Genomic DNA, 17,534 nt, shown 5'->3' with positions numbered 1-17,534 from the left:
ACAGGGATTGCAGTTTCTGTCGCTGCTGGACTTCATAGAAAGACGTGCGTCACTTCTACCCGCTTTGCTCGTTTCTTTGGAAGGTCCAACATATATTTTGATGGTCTGGAAAAGTTATCTAAATTTATTTTTAACTTTCCATGCACCATTTACAGCGATTTAATTTTAAGATGCAGAATACGCAGCCTATACTAAAATCGAACTTTACAACGCATGTTTTACCGAGGAGAATGACAAAATATTTGGTTCATTTTCAAACAAACGAGAATTCACAACACCGTTATTGTTTTATGCTGTTTCCACCGAAAAAAAACAATAGCGTATAACATATATTTTAAAATTAATTTTACTTAAATATTAGTATTAGACGGATGGCAATCCATCCCTAACATACATTTATCATCCTTGTAATACCATAAAGGGAAAATATGGGGGAAATAAGAAATTAAAACTCTAAGACCATCTAAAATTTCGCTTATGTAAGCATTAATTTATGAGTATTTTATGTCATTATTTTTATCACAAAATTTACAGTACTTTATTTTATTCTGTCGAAACTACCTCCCGCGATGTCGAAAATATGAAATCAAAGATACATTTACTTACTCACTGTAGCGCTTCTACCAATTGCTAGTCAAGGCAGATACAGATAGGACTCTGTACTGGTGCAAAGAATATTCGTAAAAATATTGTAATTGTGTTTTTTTGAGTGTGCTATTAAATGCTGGACATGGGTTCTGAAATGCACACATCCGATCACAGTGTTGTGCTTTTTTCGTCGTAGTTACGCACCTCTGAACATTAGACGTTTTACAATTATGTGGTCGTATCTGACTACATTAGACTATTGCTTTTTGAATTTTAGTTTTACTGGATGTTCTTAACGATGGGCGCTCTTATGTAAGATCCGTATACTTATCATTACGATCCGTATAATAATAATCCCGAATAATAATAACGAAAAGCTTAACTAATATGTCTAATGTAATAATTAAGGGTGGTTATTGGTTGTAAAGAATGTCGTGATGGGCAAGAACATATGCGTCTCAAAGATTTATAATGTTCACTAAGCATTCTGCAGTTTCTCATTTTACGACATTTTGGCATTTCTGACTCGATAGCAACATGTAATCCTTCATGGTACTGGACATCACTGTACTCCTGATGCCGAAGTCGTGATGCTGAAATGGCGTCAGGATTGTCACCCCAGTCTGACAACACAAGTAAGTAATTATCCGTAGTGATTTTAATCTCACTGCTATTTGTTATACAAACGTTCGCTTCTATGTAGTATGGTATAATAATAGTCTGCGTCAACACCACGTTTTAACTCGATGTTAAAATACCTGCAATGATCTACAAGGAACAGTAGGAAAAACCACGGCAGGAGGGCCCGACTACAATCCAGCATAATAGAGCAACCAACATGTAGCAAAACAAAGATGTCAGTGAAACATGATTCGGTTCAAGCTTTATTATACCATGGGGGAAATTCGTTTTACAGCACGGTCCGATACAACCAAGACAGACAAAGGTTACCAGTAAAGAAGACTGTCTAGCAGTGTTTCAGGAGATAAGAGGAGCACTTGACATTGGTGGAGAGTGAGACGGCAAAGGGAATGAAGGATTTCCTGAGTCTATTACTGTATCCATTCACGGGACACCTAACAGTAAGCTAACTTACTGTTAATAGGTTTATGATGACGTGAAGATATTTAAAAAAGTACCTAGTAAATTTACTAATAAAATGCAAGAATACAGCATGAGACAAGTAGTGGTGGTGGTTGAGTGCCATTGAGTTGGTATGACTCATGGCAACTCTATGGACAGTTCCACTGTCACTATAGAGTTTTCATGGCAAGATACAGAGATAGATTGCCAGGTCTTTCTTCCACACAGATAGTGCGAGTGTTGTTGCCGTTGTCACAGAATCGTGAGCCTCTGCCACCAACACCACCCCGTACTGCTGCTGCCCAGTGTGGGTTATTAGAGAACCTTGTGCCCAACATGGGACACAAACCCACTATCCTGAGATTAGGAGTCTCATACTCTACCAACTGAGCTAGTCGGGGCTCAGAGGCACATGGTACTGCCTGACGTATTGTATGGGAAATCACAACTTATATTACATTGCACTTGAAGTCCGGACATGCAGTAGACCAGTTGGCTGAAGGTGGTATTTATGCAGACAGTTCATAGCTTGCAAGGCAGGAAGAAATAGTGTAGGAGTTGCAGATGAAGTGTGCATGAAAGGTTTTGGAGGAGGTGCCGGGAAGTGGCTGAATACAGAGTGCTCCTGGCTTTGTCACGTAGCTTGGTCCCTCCAAACTGACTAAAGACTCGGGAATGAGATGAAGGAGAGAAGATTTACAAACGACTGCGTCTTCTAAATGGAGTTTATAACGAAAGTTCGGGAGGGATGACAACCAAGTTCAATCAGACTCAGCTGTCAGTAATTAGCAATCGCTCCGGACAATCCATTCCCCTCCCAAACGCTATAAATACCTACGAGATCCCTATCTCTCTCTCTTGCATGTCTCTTGCATCCCACCTCTAGCGGGTTAAAGCCAAAATGTCGCTCCATGATCCTATCATGACACTCTAGTCTTGGGTGTTGTCATTCCTAGTGAATTAAGATTCTCTATCTGATATTTTTGCATTTCTTGGTCTCAGAAAAGGTCTGGCCTTTCTCAAATTTTATAAATATTCAGTGAATTTCACGTTAGCTGTTGACTTCATTTGGTAACTTCATTACACAAATATGTCACTCGGTGACAGTCTGCATCCCCAGCCAGGCGTCCGTGAAAAACTTAATTGTTTAAAATTTAAAAGCTTGGTTTCAAGTGGGCGTTTACTGTCAAGCTCTTTGAGGAAAAGGGTTTAAAAAACATTTTATTACTGGGCCATTCCCTTGCAGCTGGAGCCATGGCATTGGTTTGGATTTTATTAGCAAAGTTCACTTGGAGCTGTTGATGGGTTGTGAACTTGTGTGTGAGACCTAGAGTCCTTTGTTATGATGGCACATTTGATATCAGTACCTGCATGGGAGACCTCCTGGGAAAAACTACTGGGTTGCTGCTGGAAGACTTTTAGTGGGGCCAGCAGGGGGCGCTCACCCTGTAATCTGTGTGGGTCCTAATGCCTCAGTATAGTGATGGGGACACTATACTGTAAAAAGGCACCGTCCTTTGGATGAGACGTAAAACCGAGGTCCTGACTCTATGTGGTCATCCCAGGGCGTTTCTTGAAAAAGTGCATGAGTGTTACACTGGTGTCCTGGCCAAATTTCCCATTGGCCTTTACCAATCATGGCCTTCTAATAATTCCCATCTCTGAACTGGCTTCATCATTCTGCTCTCCTCCCCACTGAGAGCTGGTGTGTGGTGAGCGTACTGGCGCACTATGGCTGCCGTCACATCATCCAGGTGGGGGCAACTCATTTGTGGTGGTGGAGGGGAGTCCCCAGTACCCGTGAAGCACTTTGAGTGGGGTGTCCAGAAAAAGTGCTATAAATATGTAAGGAATTATTAATTATAAATATTAACTTTGTTGGACTTGCATTCTGTATAGGGTAAAGGTTTGGGATGAATTTTGAATAAATCTAATTGCGTACCCCCCTCATCTGGCAACTTGCCAAAATTAATTAAAGAGGATTTTTCTGGTCAAGGTCACCTTTGTGCTTTAGGTTACCCATTTTAAGGTCAACAATTTAAAGTGGTTTTCTCTTTTTTTTAAAAAAAATAGCATTTTTTAACTCAGGTGGTCCCAAAATCCTAGGATAATTTTTAAAGCAAAATCTGAGATGGTTGGAAAGCAGTCTTTTTTTATATGGAGTAACCATATTATTCTTAATTCAAAAATGTAAATGCTGCATTGTATGCACACAAGCTGTACTTGCCAAAGAGGTCAGGTATGGTATAGTTGGTTCACATTGATATGCATGCACTATCAAAACTGTGTGTTATTCATATATTCCTTTTTGTTATTCTCTTTTCCCTAGAGCTGAGCTGGCATGTGGGAGATAGGTGCCTTGCTCCCTGCTCTAGCGAAGGGAGTTTGTGTGCAGGGACAATAAAGAAGTTAGTTTCGATTGATGAAGACGAGTCCGTGGCAGTGGTGAAGTTTTTCAAGTATGACGAAGAAACTGTGCCAGTTACAAAACTGCAGGTGCTTCAGAGTCCTCTCCCTTACAAAAGCAAAAGAACTTCTGTATTTGGAGGTGAAGACCTGGAAAAGCCCCTTTTCCACAACAGGAAACTTCCTGGTGCAGCTGTACCGTATAAGTTATCAGAAAACGGAGACAACATTCCTTACACTATCAACAGATACCTGCGAGACTATCAACGAGAGGGGGTAAAGTTCATTTACAGTCACTACAGGAAAGGCAGAGGCTGTGTTCTCGGAGATGATATGGGACTCGGAAAAACCATACAGGTAAGGAATTCTGTGAAGACTCACACAGATTGGTCATCTGTTTTTTTTCTTCCTTTTAGAGCGAGCATGGTATAAGTTTCAAATGCGGCCCTTAAAAACATCAGTCATATTTCTCCACAGTGAATATTTAAAAAAACATTGCAGCTGTTCTTTCTAAGTTGTATGCATAGTGGACTGCATAGATGAAAAAGATTTAATGCAAAGGCTTATGGTGTTTATAAAATGTACTTTGCCATGTGATTTCAGGTCATTTCCTTTTTGGCTGCTGTGCTACACAAGAAAGGGACACGGGAAGACATTGAGAAGAATGTGCCAGAATTTTTGTTATCTGACGAACAAAAGCCTAAAACACAGAAAAGTAAAAAGGTAAGAAGCATACCTTGAATATGACAAAAATATATCTTATATATATATATGACCAAAATAATGCTTAGGAACTGTTAAGTAAATGGGTAAAATAAAAAGTAATGAGTAGAAACTTACTGTGGTCATTTTAGTTTTTGGACTTAAGATTGTTTCCTTAATATACACTCATAATTCATCCTAATGTTAATCACGTAAAATATCTTTTACAAAATGACCACAAATTTGTCAACAGATGTTATTCGAATATAATGAGAAGCTGGAAAAGAAAGTACAGATTATTTATAGTTATGTGAGCAAAACACCAGCCCTGCATAATACCAGGTTTCAGGCGTTGCAACTCCGCTGGTATAGTTAATAAATAGAGTATGCAGACTCAAAAGAAATACTATAAGGGTCCAGTTTGACAAAGTTGCTCAAGTTAGAGATAATGTGGTCAGCGGTAAAAAAGCCTGTATTCTTCAGTCCTAAACTGTTACCCTTTAGCTGTTGAAGTAATGATTGATATTTTGGTTCATTTTAGATATTCCTAATTGTGGCTCCACTGTCATTACTCTACAACTGGAAAGATGAGTTTGACACTTGGGGTTATTTCAGAGTTACCATCTTACATGGCACAAAGAAAGAGGAAGAGCTTGCTCGAGTGAAGAAAGGCAAGTGTGAGTTTGCCTTGACAACATATGAGACGCTCCGCCTGTATCTAGATGACTTTAACAGGTAGTGTCTTGATTTTTCTCCGACATTGTTTATAAGAATTAAAAGAGAACATAAAGACTGTACCTTTTAATATCTAAAGGTTGTTAACAACAGCTAGTGATGCTGTTTTCCAGAAATCCCTGAGATTACCACAATTTGTTCCAGAATTGCATATAATTTCTAGAAATGTGTTATGCTTTCAGTTACGTCTGGTTTTCCTCGTACTGTCTTGAGTGAGTTCTTCTTGTTCTGAATGCAAAATTGATTAGAAAAAGATTCGATGAAACACATCCTTTTACTTTTTCAGTCTTCAGCCTACATGGATTCAGTGTTTACTCTTTTAATATCTAGTGATTATGACTGTAATAGTTCAGACCTTACTGTATGACTCATAGAAAATGCAGTCAGACTGTTCCATTACTTAAGTTTTTCTTGCTATAAGTCACTATGTTTTCAATACTGTGTGTGATTTCTGTGTGTGAGGTGAGAGATACAGTATACTGCATATAAAGGCACAAAACTAGAGGCAGTTTTTACAAATTCAGCTTGATTTAATATTCATGATCGGAATGTGTTAAAATTGATGTTGCAGCTACATTTACTGGGAAAACACTTATATGTAGGTGCATTCTCATGTGGTGAAAACCTGAAGGTGCGCCACTCGTGTGGTGATAACCTGGATGATTTGTTTCTACAGCATTGACTGGTCTGCTGTTATAGTTGATGAGGCCCACAAGATTAAAAACCCCAACTCACAGATAACACAGGCAATGAAGGAACTGAAGTGCAGAGTGCGAGTGGGACTGACGGGGACCATTCTCCAGAATAACATGGAGGAGCTGTGGTGTGTAATGGACTGGTAAGCAGAAGTAAGATTACAGTTGCAGTTCAAAAATATTTTGTAGGTCATCTGTTCTTTTGATAGAAACTGTTTCTTAATAAATATCCTATAAATTAAAGCTCAACCATTATAATATTTCTTTGCAGTTCCTTGGTTACAGTGCACAGTGTCATACACACTGGCATACTGTGCATCATAAGAAACGTGTCACACTATTTATGTATGTTTCTGGAAAACATACAGTATACAGAGTTGGGATGTTGATGAAAGGTTTTTGTACCATTTTGACTGTGATCCTTTATATTGTGATCTTTAAAATGAACAGCAAGAAGGCTGAATCAGTCAGGCTGTCTGCATCAAGGCACAAAGGTGTGGCAAAAAGATAAGAGTAAAGATGCTTGGAACACCTCATTAAGCATTTCCTACATTCATTGCTTCAGGTTGTCTTCACCTTCCTCTCCTTGTTCCAAGTTCCATGGTTGTTTCTCATTTGCATTCAGCAATATGTTAAAAGACAACACAGAGCAGGACCTCAGCTTCAATTCTCAGTCAATACAGATTGCAATAGAGCAGTAGATTCAGGCTAGATTGAAATCCTTGCAGGAGCAACATTCCCCAGAAAACTATGGAGAATGAGCTGCTACCTTCATACAGCTGACCTGTGGGGAAAACAAAGTGGTCAGGTGAAGAGTTAAAAACCAGGTAGCAGAGGCTTCCAGTGGTTGGTCAACATCTGCTATCCGGAGATAGAGGGCAGATCCCCTGTTGTGCGATCTCATCAGAAGGAGAAGGGAAAAGAAAAAAGTTAGTGACTGCCCCAACACCCAAGTGTGTCACAAAATCCTCAAAATCCTCATCTGTGTCTACAGATCACTCTCGCAGGGTGACCTGAGCTTTGTATAGACTGGAAACATGCACAGGGTGAGCAGCATGGTAAGATTCCAGTTCAGCTTGGTTTGGTTTGGGCATACCAGTGTGAAAGTACTCAACAGAACAGTGTGTGTTCTCAAAGACAGTTTTCCGAACTCATCCATCAGAAAGACCACCGAAACTAAAATTATTCTGCAGCTAGGATCACACATTCTCCCTTCTCTTAACGACAGACTACTGTTCTTTTAAATTTTCTCCATTCATTGGAAGTTTCATTTCACACCTCTCTGTACCCATTCTGACTTCACACCTCTTGATTGGCCTCTCTTTCTGTCCCCTGCTCCCGCCTCTCATTCCTCCTCCCTCCCATCCTTTGTTCTCCTGCTACTTTACCTTTGCCAACTGCCCTGTCTCTCTCACACCTGAAGAAGGCTCCACGGCTGAAACGTTGTGTTCTCTTTCTTCTTTTTTTCAGCATGGAATAAACCTATTACTTGTTCCTTTGTAGCCTACGCATGCTGACGCAGCTACCTACCTGAACTAGTGTGAAAGTACGATTGGAAAGTACTATAATCCATCGGGAATCTTTACCCTTGCTCACTAGGATGAGTAAGAGTTCAATACATTTTGGTAAATACGTGTGGTTTAATAAACACAATGGAACTAAAGGAGTCAAGAACATTGTTTCAGATGAAGGGAGACTTTGTGCTTTCCTTCCTCTCTTCTTTTTGGTTGCAAAATAAGGTACACTGTTGTTTCGTCAAGTAACTGCAGTGTAAAAATAATATTTTGAAAGTCTCGCCTCTTTGTTTTTGTTTTCTAGGGCCCTTCCAGGATGTTTAGGTAGCTTGAGCCATTTTAGGTCGATGTTTGCTGACCCAATTGAAAAGGGGCAGAAGCACAGTGCAACTAAGCGAGAGCTAGCTGTAGGAAGGAAGGCTGTCAGAAGGCTGGCAAAGAAGCTGTCTCAGTGGTTTCTGAGAAGAACCAAGTCTCTCATTAGTAACCAGCTACCTAAAAAAGATGATAGAGTAAGTATCAAGAGAAACCGGACACTGGTAAAAGCTGTTTTTTCTTCTTATTTTGCCAGCATGTAGATAACTACAGATTGGAGTTTTGAAGAAATGTGTGTACAGTTCTCATCTGAGTCCTTTTTTCTCCACCCTTTTTGTGCAAAGATTTCTCCTGTCAAACTAGACCTGTGACATCTTCAAACAGCAGCAACGCTATTTAAATTGATCTCTATCATAACATAACATCAATTTAAGAGCCCTATACAATTTCTTGCATTAGGAATTCATCTTTTCGCATACCCCAGCTTGCTCTCCATGAGACACAGACAGGGAGAGAGCCTGTGGTCAGAGCACAGGGTCAGCCATTGTACAGCACCCCTGGAGCAGTTGGGGTTAAGGGCCTTTGCTCAGGGGCCCAACAGAGGAGGATTCCTCTGCCAGCTGCGGGATTTGAACCAGCAACCTTCCAGTCACGGGCAAAGATCCTTAGCCACAGAGCCACCGCTCCGTATCACCAGATAAAGATAAAGGCTAAACCTGTATTGTTCAGTAAGCATGTCAGACTTATTGATTTTGCATATCAGCAGTTAACTCTTTGCAAGTCTTGTTAAGACTTAGCACTTTTTGGAACTAAATAAATTCCATAAAAACTCTAGTTATTGCAATTTTAATCATGATTCAAAATATATCTGATTGTCATCAGGTATCCTGAACACTATCCATCTTAAGGTTGAGCTCATGCTCCTCAGCACACAACGGTTCCCAGTTTAAAATATGTCATCTGTGCTGTTGTAATAGATGCTGCAAATTTCAGGCTATGGTTTGTAAAATCAAAATTGAATATTTTTACATTTACGATATTTTAATTAAAATTATATATTGAAACATTTAGTAAATTAATGTTTTTTAATCTTGGACATTAGTACCGTGAGATGATGAATAAAAAAAGGCGTATTTCCTGTCCATTTATTTTGATGTTACTGAGATGAATTATGACTGATTCCAATTTTTCCAAATCACAATGATAGATCCACCAAGAAGTGAGGCGAATTTCTATCTTTATAGCCCATAGAAAAAGACAAGGCTTTTCAGTTGTGTTATTTTTACCTTCAATTAAACTAATAAATGGGCCGGTTCCCTTGAAATATTTTACCGACATCAAGTTTTTGTGGATCAGGGGAAAAAAGGTACTGGCACTTCATTATTTTTCCACTTCAAGCCCAGGACAGAGGCAGACCGTGTGCACAAGACTACTCCAGTAACATCCCTGAGTCCGCCTGCTTGCTGTGTGGCCTGTGCAGGCTCAGACAAGGCCTCAAGTGAATCCTGATTAATGGCTCTGACCACAGCTGCCACATGGGCTGAGCAAACGGGCTTAGTGGGCCAGACACAGGCCTGCAGGCTATGTGTTTTACACCCCTGTCTTAGGCATGGAAGAATTTAATCTAAAGGAAGAAATGTTCTTAAATGGCGGATAGGACACTGACCGGTATGACACAATGACCCATGAAATGTTATGGAGTTTCACTAGCTCACTGGCTCAGTCTGTTTCAGTCGCGCATGTGAGCTGAGAATAATTACCACGAAATGCCATTGTGTTTCAGACAATTAAGACTTTTCAACACTCCCTGCTCTCCTGTATCTTTGCTATTGGATCATTTCATCCTTCTTCCCCCTAGGTTGTGTACTGCTCATTGACAGAGTTCCAGCAGGCAGTTTATCAGGCTGTCTTGGAGTCGGAAGATGTCAGTCTGTTGCTAAGTAGTGGGAGGCCATGCACTTGCAACAGTGGGCTCCAGAGGAAAAGATGTTGCTTTAAGGTTTTGAAACATTAAATTCTTAAATTGTATTTATCAGGGTTTTGTACATGAACACACTGATAGTCAATGACAAATACCGAGCGAGGTGTCTGTAGTGGACTTGTATGTATTTGGGGGTGTGTGCAGTATGTTCCCTAGCCAGGTTCTGTAAAAAGAACAGACAGTCAGAGAACAGATCTTCAGATGTCCTTTGTTAAACGAAGTTTAAAGTTGCTTAAGTTTGAAGGCTGCTACCTTTTTTATTCTGGTGTTTTGTATCATTTGCAATACAGGGTACGGAAAATAAAAAAAATAGCACACAACAGGAAAAAATGTTTATTGCTTAAAAATGACGTTAACCAGATTCTTGCTTTAATTCCACAAATTGGCAGGGATATGTCTGGAGATTTGGTCGTGACAGACATGGCAGAGCAGAAGGGTAGTGATGCGCAGGTTGACTCACACCGCGGGCGAGCTCAGGTTCAAAAAAAGTTTTTAGATCGGGTTCGTTTCTCACAACCGTGGGCGGGTGTGGGGCGAAAAAAAGCCGGCCTGCGCATCACTACAGACGGCAAAAGAAATGGAGTAACATATGCAGTGCGGCTCATCAGGTTGACAGTTCAGTCTGTTTTTATGAAAACATCCAGAAAAACATTTTCATCGTGATTGTTTTATGTGATTCCTTGCCATCAGAAAACCAGAAAGGGGGTGTCTATGCGAGCTCTGTACTTCAGCTACCTAACAATTCTGAGAAAGGTGGCAAACCATGTGGCCCTCCTGCAGTCGAAAGGGAATACCAGTAAACAGCAGGTATGCAGACTTATATTTATCTCTAACTAGACTGAACTCCTTGTTCCTATTTATTCCATGAATTGTTTTTAAATAAAATGTTTTATTTAGCATTTTCGGTGAAGTGTCCCAAATGTATATGTATATATGTGTACTGCTATAGATATTAAATAATTAAAAAAAAAAACATTTTTGTTGTCCAAGTGGCATTTCCTTGAATGTTTTACATATCTATATTTATAATCTGGTTTTACATGACATTCTTTGGGTGAATGAACAGAAATGAGAAAAACTTACTTGAGTCCATTTTTAATGAATTTACATGTGTATTTTTTTTCTTTCCAGGAGGAGTATGTGAATGACATCTGCGAAGACGTGTTTAAGAAATTTCCAGATTTTATACAGCGGAGCAAAGAAGCTGCATTTGAAACGATTTCTGACCCAAAGTACAGTGGGAAAATGAAGGTACATAATACCAGTGAGGTGTCATACACTAAGAGTGTGGTGTTAGTACATGCTTTAAACATGCAATACATCACAGGAAGTTCATTACAAAAACAAAACCTTTTCAAGTTCCAAGATTCTTTCTGTAGTTTGCCTCATTTACCAGCTTGGTTGAAATGGATACATCCATACTTAAATCTCTAGAATCTTCCAATTGCTTTGTATAATGAAGAATACGCCTCACCAGATTTGATGTAAATATTCACCCTCTTTTCAAGGTAGGAAGCAGTTAATATGTTACAAGGTGGAATTGGCTGCCCTTTCTTTCAATGTGGATGTTCTTCTTATCGATCATTTTCAAATGGCAAGATGTATTCTGCCATTTGATGTATAGAAACATGTAATTAATTAGAGCTACAGTTCATTGGTTTGGTGTGTATCAAATATGTGACATTAATAATGGAAATGTACTCCTATGCATTTAATGATCACGTGATAAGCCATCACGTTTTCCTTGTAGTAAATGTGTTTGGCAACTGCATAGACGTTAAGACACTGCTACGTAAATGTAACCCCCTAGTAGCTAACTGTTAGATAAAGTAGCCCATTTAAATCATTTATAAATATATTCACATAAAACCTTTGAGAATATTAAAGGAGAAATTTAAGGTTAATTCCAATGACTTCCAAAAATGGAAAAGAGAAAAACACCATTTCAGCTGTAGAGCCTTCTTCAGGCGCACCAACAACACAAAACATGTTGTTTCTCTTTTCTGTCTGTTAGAGTGGAATCACCCTTTACTTGTTCCCTTGCAGCCTACACACACTGACTCAGTTTCCCACAAGAATATTAGGCACACAGACACGTATAACCTGTAGATTTCTGGTTGTCAGCAAACCTTCATCCAGTACTGAATCAGGATTAATGACAATGGTACACACATGTGTGGTTTTACGATGACTATTATCTCTGAAGTGTTAGAGTGTACATTTAATTAAATTGCTAGAGAATATATAGAAATCTTTGAGCTCCAAGACACACTGGTGAAAGTTTTCCCCATTGCCAGATGTGGACATGCTTTCCTTGAAAATAACAAGGTTACAGTTATACAGCCCTCACACGATTATTTTTTCCTCCATCAGAGGAACCTACTGAGGGTGCGATTATTGGCAGGTACGCCTTTATACAAGTTTAAGAAAGCTGTATGTATTCCAGACAGCAAAACAGAGCAGCACCCATCTGATGTTTTGGTTGAGATCTACTCCAAAAACAATACATGCTTATGCATTATTTCCCAGGCTTCAATGCTTAGAAAAGCTATCATAATTGTATAATCACAACAACACTTGACTTAATTTCTGCTTTTCTGACTACCTTTGCATTTATAAGACATCTTCCTTATTTATGCCTGCAGCACATTTTCAATGAGGACACGGGTGCTAAAATATATTTATAACCTGGGGATTATGCAAATATTGCTCGCAGTGTCTGTAAGTGTGTTTTTTAAATGTTTCCAAACTTTGGAAGAAGAAAGTAACTGTTTAAAGGAAATAACATAATCAATATTCAAGTATACTGAATTGAATTGTTAGAGCACAAACATCCTCCCCAGTTATACAGTTTTCCCAAAAGGGGGGCTGATTGGTCTTCTGTAACATTTAGATGGCTCCTTCTTCAGTGTAATATATCATAAAGAGGAGACAGTTATCTCTTCAGGGACTTTAAGGTATTAGTTAATTAGGGAATACAGTTAATAAGAATGCATATATTACTCTCTTCCCTATAGATGGGTGATTTGCTCTGTCTAAGCCGTTGCATAGTATGTGTGTATACTGACATGAAGAATGGCCTTATTGCTTAATTTAGGACAAGAATACTTCATTTCAGAGATATTCTAGATTTTCCTGTTTCCTTTTTAGGTTTTGCAGCAATTACTAAATCACTGCCTGATGAACAAAGACAAAGTTCTCCTTTTCTCCCTCTCAACCAAGGTGAGCTTTGTAAGATTGATGTTCACTTTGACCTGCCATTCATTGACCCCTCTTTCAAAAAATACAGAGAGGTTGCAGCCAAATAATTTGTGCTGCCCTGAGAGTGTGATGGAGCGTTAAGTACATCTGCAGATGTCAGCCAGATCCCCGTCTGTATGTGCCTGGCTTAGTGTATATATTAACAGAACTGAACCATATGTCAGAGGAATTGGAAAAATTTAGTTGTTTCATATTAGATCTATTGTCAACACATGTCTTTTGTGTATATTAATATTTGACTTTGTAGTAAGTTGTACCAGTTAACAAAGACAGATCTTCTATAAATAAACCCTAGAAAAACCCCATGATTATATTTTTTACTGATTTATATGTTCTTAATTTTAAATGTGTCCATCAGCCAGAAAATAAACTCGAATATATACACTCCAAACCTTAATATGCTTACTCTTCTGTTTGAAATAGGAACATTTAGAAAATTTCAATTTATTTCAAAGTGCTAATGAGTAGTTCATTTTTAAAATTGACTGCTGCTTCTTCTGCCCATAGAGGAATATAGTAGTGTTCAGCATGTAGATATGGAGGAATTGGAAAGAACATGTTTCAGGCTCATACACATACTGAGGGGTGTGGAATTCTTTGTGATGAACTGTATTAAAATCAAAGCCTCCCAGTCTGTAATACAAACAACAGTAATATTTTATTTCCATCCGCCCGTTATCAGAAAGCTGCTTATTTCTGGCCACAGTCAAGGAATCCTATCCCGAAATCCAGGACCAAGAGCTGTGATGCACACTGTGTACCATGGTGCCAAACTATGTAATTAATTATAACAACAAAATTGAATTAGTATTTATAGAATTACTAATAATAGTTTGGCATGATGGTATAGTGTGTGTCCTGTCTTCATAGTGTAATAACAGGGTTTTATTTGCAGTAGTATTTTAATAACAGTTGGAAGTGGACTTTCTTACTCTACTTACTTTTTAATAATGCCTGTGCATTTTGGACCTTTTTTCTCACAGCTCCTGGATGTGCTAGAGAGCTACTGCATGGCGGAAGGAATTGAATACAGAAGGCTGGATGGAAATACTAAATCAGTCGACAGAGTCAGGACAGTGAAGGAGTTCAATAGCACCCAGGACATCAACATCTGTCTTGTGTCCACAATGTAAGGCTGGTGAAGAGTGGCCTGTTTGGTCATAGGTCATAAGACGGTATTTGTGTGGAAGTAGTGCAGGGAACACAAGTTTTGACATTACAGCTATTTCATAACAATATCTGAACAAGGGTTTTATTCATAAACAGTTTAAAATTCTAATTTTAAGAATATTGCTGAATGGGAAAATTGTTTTCTATTACAAAACAAAGCATCATTTATTTTATTTCCTTTTAAGAGAACGCTTATAATAATCTCATCATTTTCACCACTTCTGTGTCCGCCTTCTCTTTTTGACCTTTGTTCAAGGGCCGGTGGGGTAGGCCTAAATTTTGTTGGAGCCAATGTTGTGGTGCTGTTTGACCCGACATGGAATCCTGCTAATGATCTCCAAGCAATTGACAGGTGAGAAATGGCAATGCTCTGAAGTAATAACGAAAAGTAGAAACTCCCTCACAAACTTCTGCTGAAGCTCTAGCGGGATGTTTGGAACTCAACATGTTCTTCTTTTGCTCGTTTGAGAGCGAAACCTTTTTGAATTGAAGTGGAAATCAAATAAGCCACATATGTTTTTTATGAATTTTGTCATTAAAGATGGTTAATGATAAAGGAATCTCTCGGTTCTATACAAATGCAAGGAATTAATGTTAATATTTGTTTTAGATGATATAAGGCAATTTGTTTCAGACAAAAATAATTCAGAGCTTGTCTTTTCTTAGGGATTAATTGATATTCAATGTAGAATAATGCCTATACAGAAAGTCTGCATTGGAGTTATTGATAAAATATTGGTTCCTCTAGGATTCATTCATTCCTCTACCATTCAATATACATTTGCTCGTGTGGTGAAAGACTGATACTTTAAAAAACAAACTTAAACGTTAATGGAAAGACCCCTTTTCAGTCTCGTAAGTGGTTACAGACTGTATGTGGTGAAAAAGAAACTATAAAAAAAGGGCTTGGATCAATACCTTGCAACACACAAACTTCAAAACAAAATTAATGTATGAAAGTGAGTAAAATGAACTTGAGCATGTTAGTGATAGCAAAAAATAAATAAATAAGAGAAAACAGTTTTCCATGCTATTTTGTTCAGTTGTAGTTGTTATTACTAATAATGTGGAAAAGCAGGATGTCACTTTTCATAAGACCGTAAAAAAGGTTGCAAATGACATGAGGCTGTTCGGCTCATCTAGCCTGTTAGTTAGCAGCTGACTGACTCAAGCTTCAACAACATGTTTGGCTAACTTGTTCCAGACTCCTACAACCCTTTACGTAAAGAACTGTCCCCTGTTCTCAGTTTACAATGCACTTCCATGTATCTTCCACTGGGTTGACTTTCAGAACATTTCTTTTAAGTGTTTCTATTTAATGATGTCACCAGGAAAACATACAACCAAAATAATGAATCCTTTTTTAATGATCCATAATGTTTTGTGCTTAATTTTGTACTTTTCTTTATACTTTTCATCTGGTATCTTGTTTTTTAAATTTTAACTTTGTTTTAGAATGTAATTCTGAAGACTAAATAGTATTTATTAAAATGTATTGATATTTGCTGTACTACTGAGAATTGAATTAGAAAGTAGTTACCTTAATTTATTTATGGTTTGTGTGGAAAATGTTTTTACATCGATTTCAAAGGTTTAAAATGGATTCACCGTAATCCAACCACCTTTAATTAAGTAATTATGATATCCACTGAAACATCGACAAATAATTCCTCCATACAAAATAGTATTTGGTGTTTGCGGTGATAATATGCAGCAACTGAGGTATTGGTCTATGCATATTTTTTATCACAATACTCTGCTTATTGTAAGTCTCAGGACAGTGCTCAGTGCTTGTCTAGTTTCCATGGTCCTTCTATAAATTTTGGATCCATTCCTCAATGTCAAAATGCCAGAGTAACATATTTTACATTTCCTTCTTAAGTCCATTGACATTACAGTGGTTGGACTTTACAGTGCTAAAAGCTTATGTGTGTTGCAAATGTTTGGAGAAACTTCATGAACTAACAAGTCAATGTCCTCGTTACTGCTTAAAATAATTCCTGTTTCGAGAAAGAAAAACATGCTCTGATCATAAGTATCTTTGACAGAAATTTTTTTGAGTAAAAGTCAATATGAAATATGTGCAGAACATTATGTTGAATCAATACGTACATTCATAAATTATAGTGATAAAAAGACACCGAAGCGTTTGAAATCAATTAAAAAATATGGCAGCTTAACCCCCAGTTTAAAACAGTCAACAATATAGACTGGAATCCTGATGAGGAAAATTGTTTATTGTTATTTATAGAAGCAGAAGACCTGCCTACATACAGTAATTGTATCAATTAAACAGGAAACCAGATTGACAAAACACCGTATGTTTAATACAACTAATTGGAAAATACATGGTCTTCTGACTTAATGTTTATGTATAATGCATAGGCATCAGTCTGTGTAATGTCCTGGCTTTCGGGAATAATCAGTTTGAAGTCCTTCTGGTATGTCTGTTTATTGTGCTTTGTGTATACCTCCCAGATAATTAGGTTTACACATAACTGGCATATTTTCATCTGGTTTAATTTTAATTGTATATGAATGTAGTACAGATGTTTCCAAAATTTCACTGATTTTGTATTTGCAAAGATAATAGAATAGACAAAACTTGAAGTCGCTTAATTTGCTGCTTGTGTTAATATGGATTTCATTTGCATTTTCCACTCAATGTCCTAAACAAATGAATGCAGTCATACGCTATTGCTAAGGGATTAAGTGACATTAAATATAATGCACTCATTACCGTGGTGCAAGTTTTCTTTTAACACTCTGCCCCTTGCTCCGTTATTGACTTCTATACAGTGCAAGCTGCTGTTTGTATGAGTCCACACTGGGATTCTTTGTTTGACAATCTTTTTTTGTTGTTGATCGTTCTTATTTGCCAAACTGAATCATGATGATTCTAGCAGTGTCCAGCACTCAGCTGGGTGACATAACATTAGAAGTGCAAATGTACAAAAATATTTTCTGCCCGGGACATGTCTGCAAATGTAATTTTTATTACATATCCAGAGAATTAATGTGTAGTGAAACATCCCTACAGATATAAATGTAAAATAATAAACAGTGATAAGTATAAAGTAATAC

The 17,534-nt window shown here is 38.0% G+C and overlaps 1 protein-coding gene across 1 annotated transcript in view; it reads left to right on the top strand.

Annotated features, from left to right (window-relative positions):
- Positions 1–605: 605 nt before the first annotated feature.
- ercc6l2 (excision repair cross-complementation group 6-like 2) overlaps positions 606–17,534 on the top strand; it is a 29,248-nt gene continuing 12,319 nt past the window's right edge. Inside the window, exons 1-12 of the mRNA XM_015368534.2 lie at positions 606–1,223; positions 4,001–4,434; positions 4,681–4,800; positions 5,321–5,514; positions 6,191–6,352; positions 8,028–8,235; positions 9,897–10,037; positions 10,710–10,826; positions 11,151–11,270; positions 13,170–13,241; positions 14,264–14,409; positions 14,707–14,802. Of these exons, the coding sequence (XP_015224020.2) occupies positions 1,187–1,223; positions 4,001–4,434; positions 4,681–4,800; positions 5,321–5,514; positions 6,191–6,352; positions 8,028–8,235; positions 9,897–10,037; positions 10,710–10,826; positions 11,151–11,270; positions 13,170–13,241; positions 14,264–14,409; positions 14,707–14,802 (1,847 nt within the window). The 5' untranslated portion in view covers positions 606–1,186. The remainder of the gene's footprint in view (positions 1,224–4,000; positions 4,435–4,680; positions 4,801–5,320; positions 5,515–6,190; positions 6,353–8,027; positions 8,236–9,896; positions 10,038–10,709; positions 10,827–11,150; positions 11,271–13,169; positions 13,242–14,263; positions 14,410–14,706; positions 14,803–17,534) is intronic.

The sequence above is a fragment of the Lepisosteus oculatus genome, chromosome 3 (assembly GCF_040954835.1).
Source record: "Lepisosteus oculatus isolate fLepOcu1 chromosome 3, fLepOcu1.hap2, whole genome shotgun sequence".
Classification (NCBI taxonomy): domain Eukaryota; kingdom Metazoa; phylum Chordata; class Actinopteri; order Semionotiformes; family Lepisosteidae; genus Lepisosteus; species Lepisosteus oculatus.
This window is presented reverse-complemented; position numbering and strand designations above follow the sequence as displayed.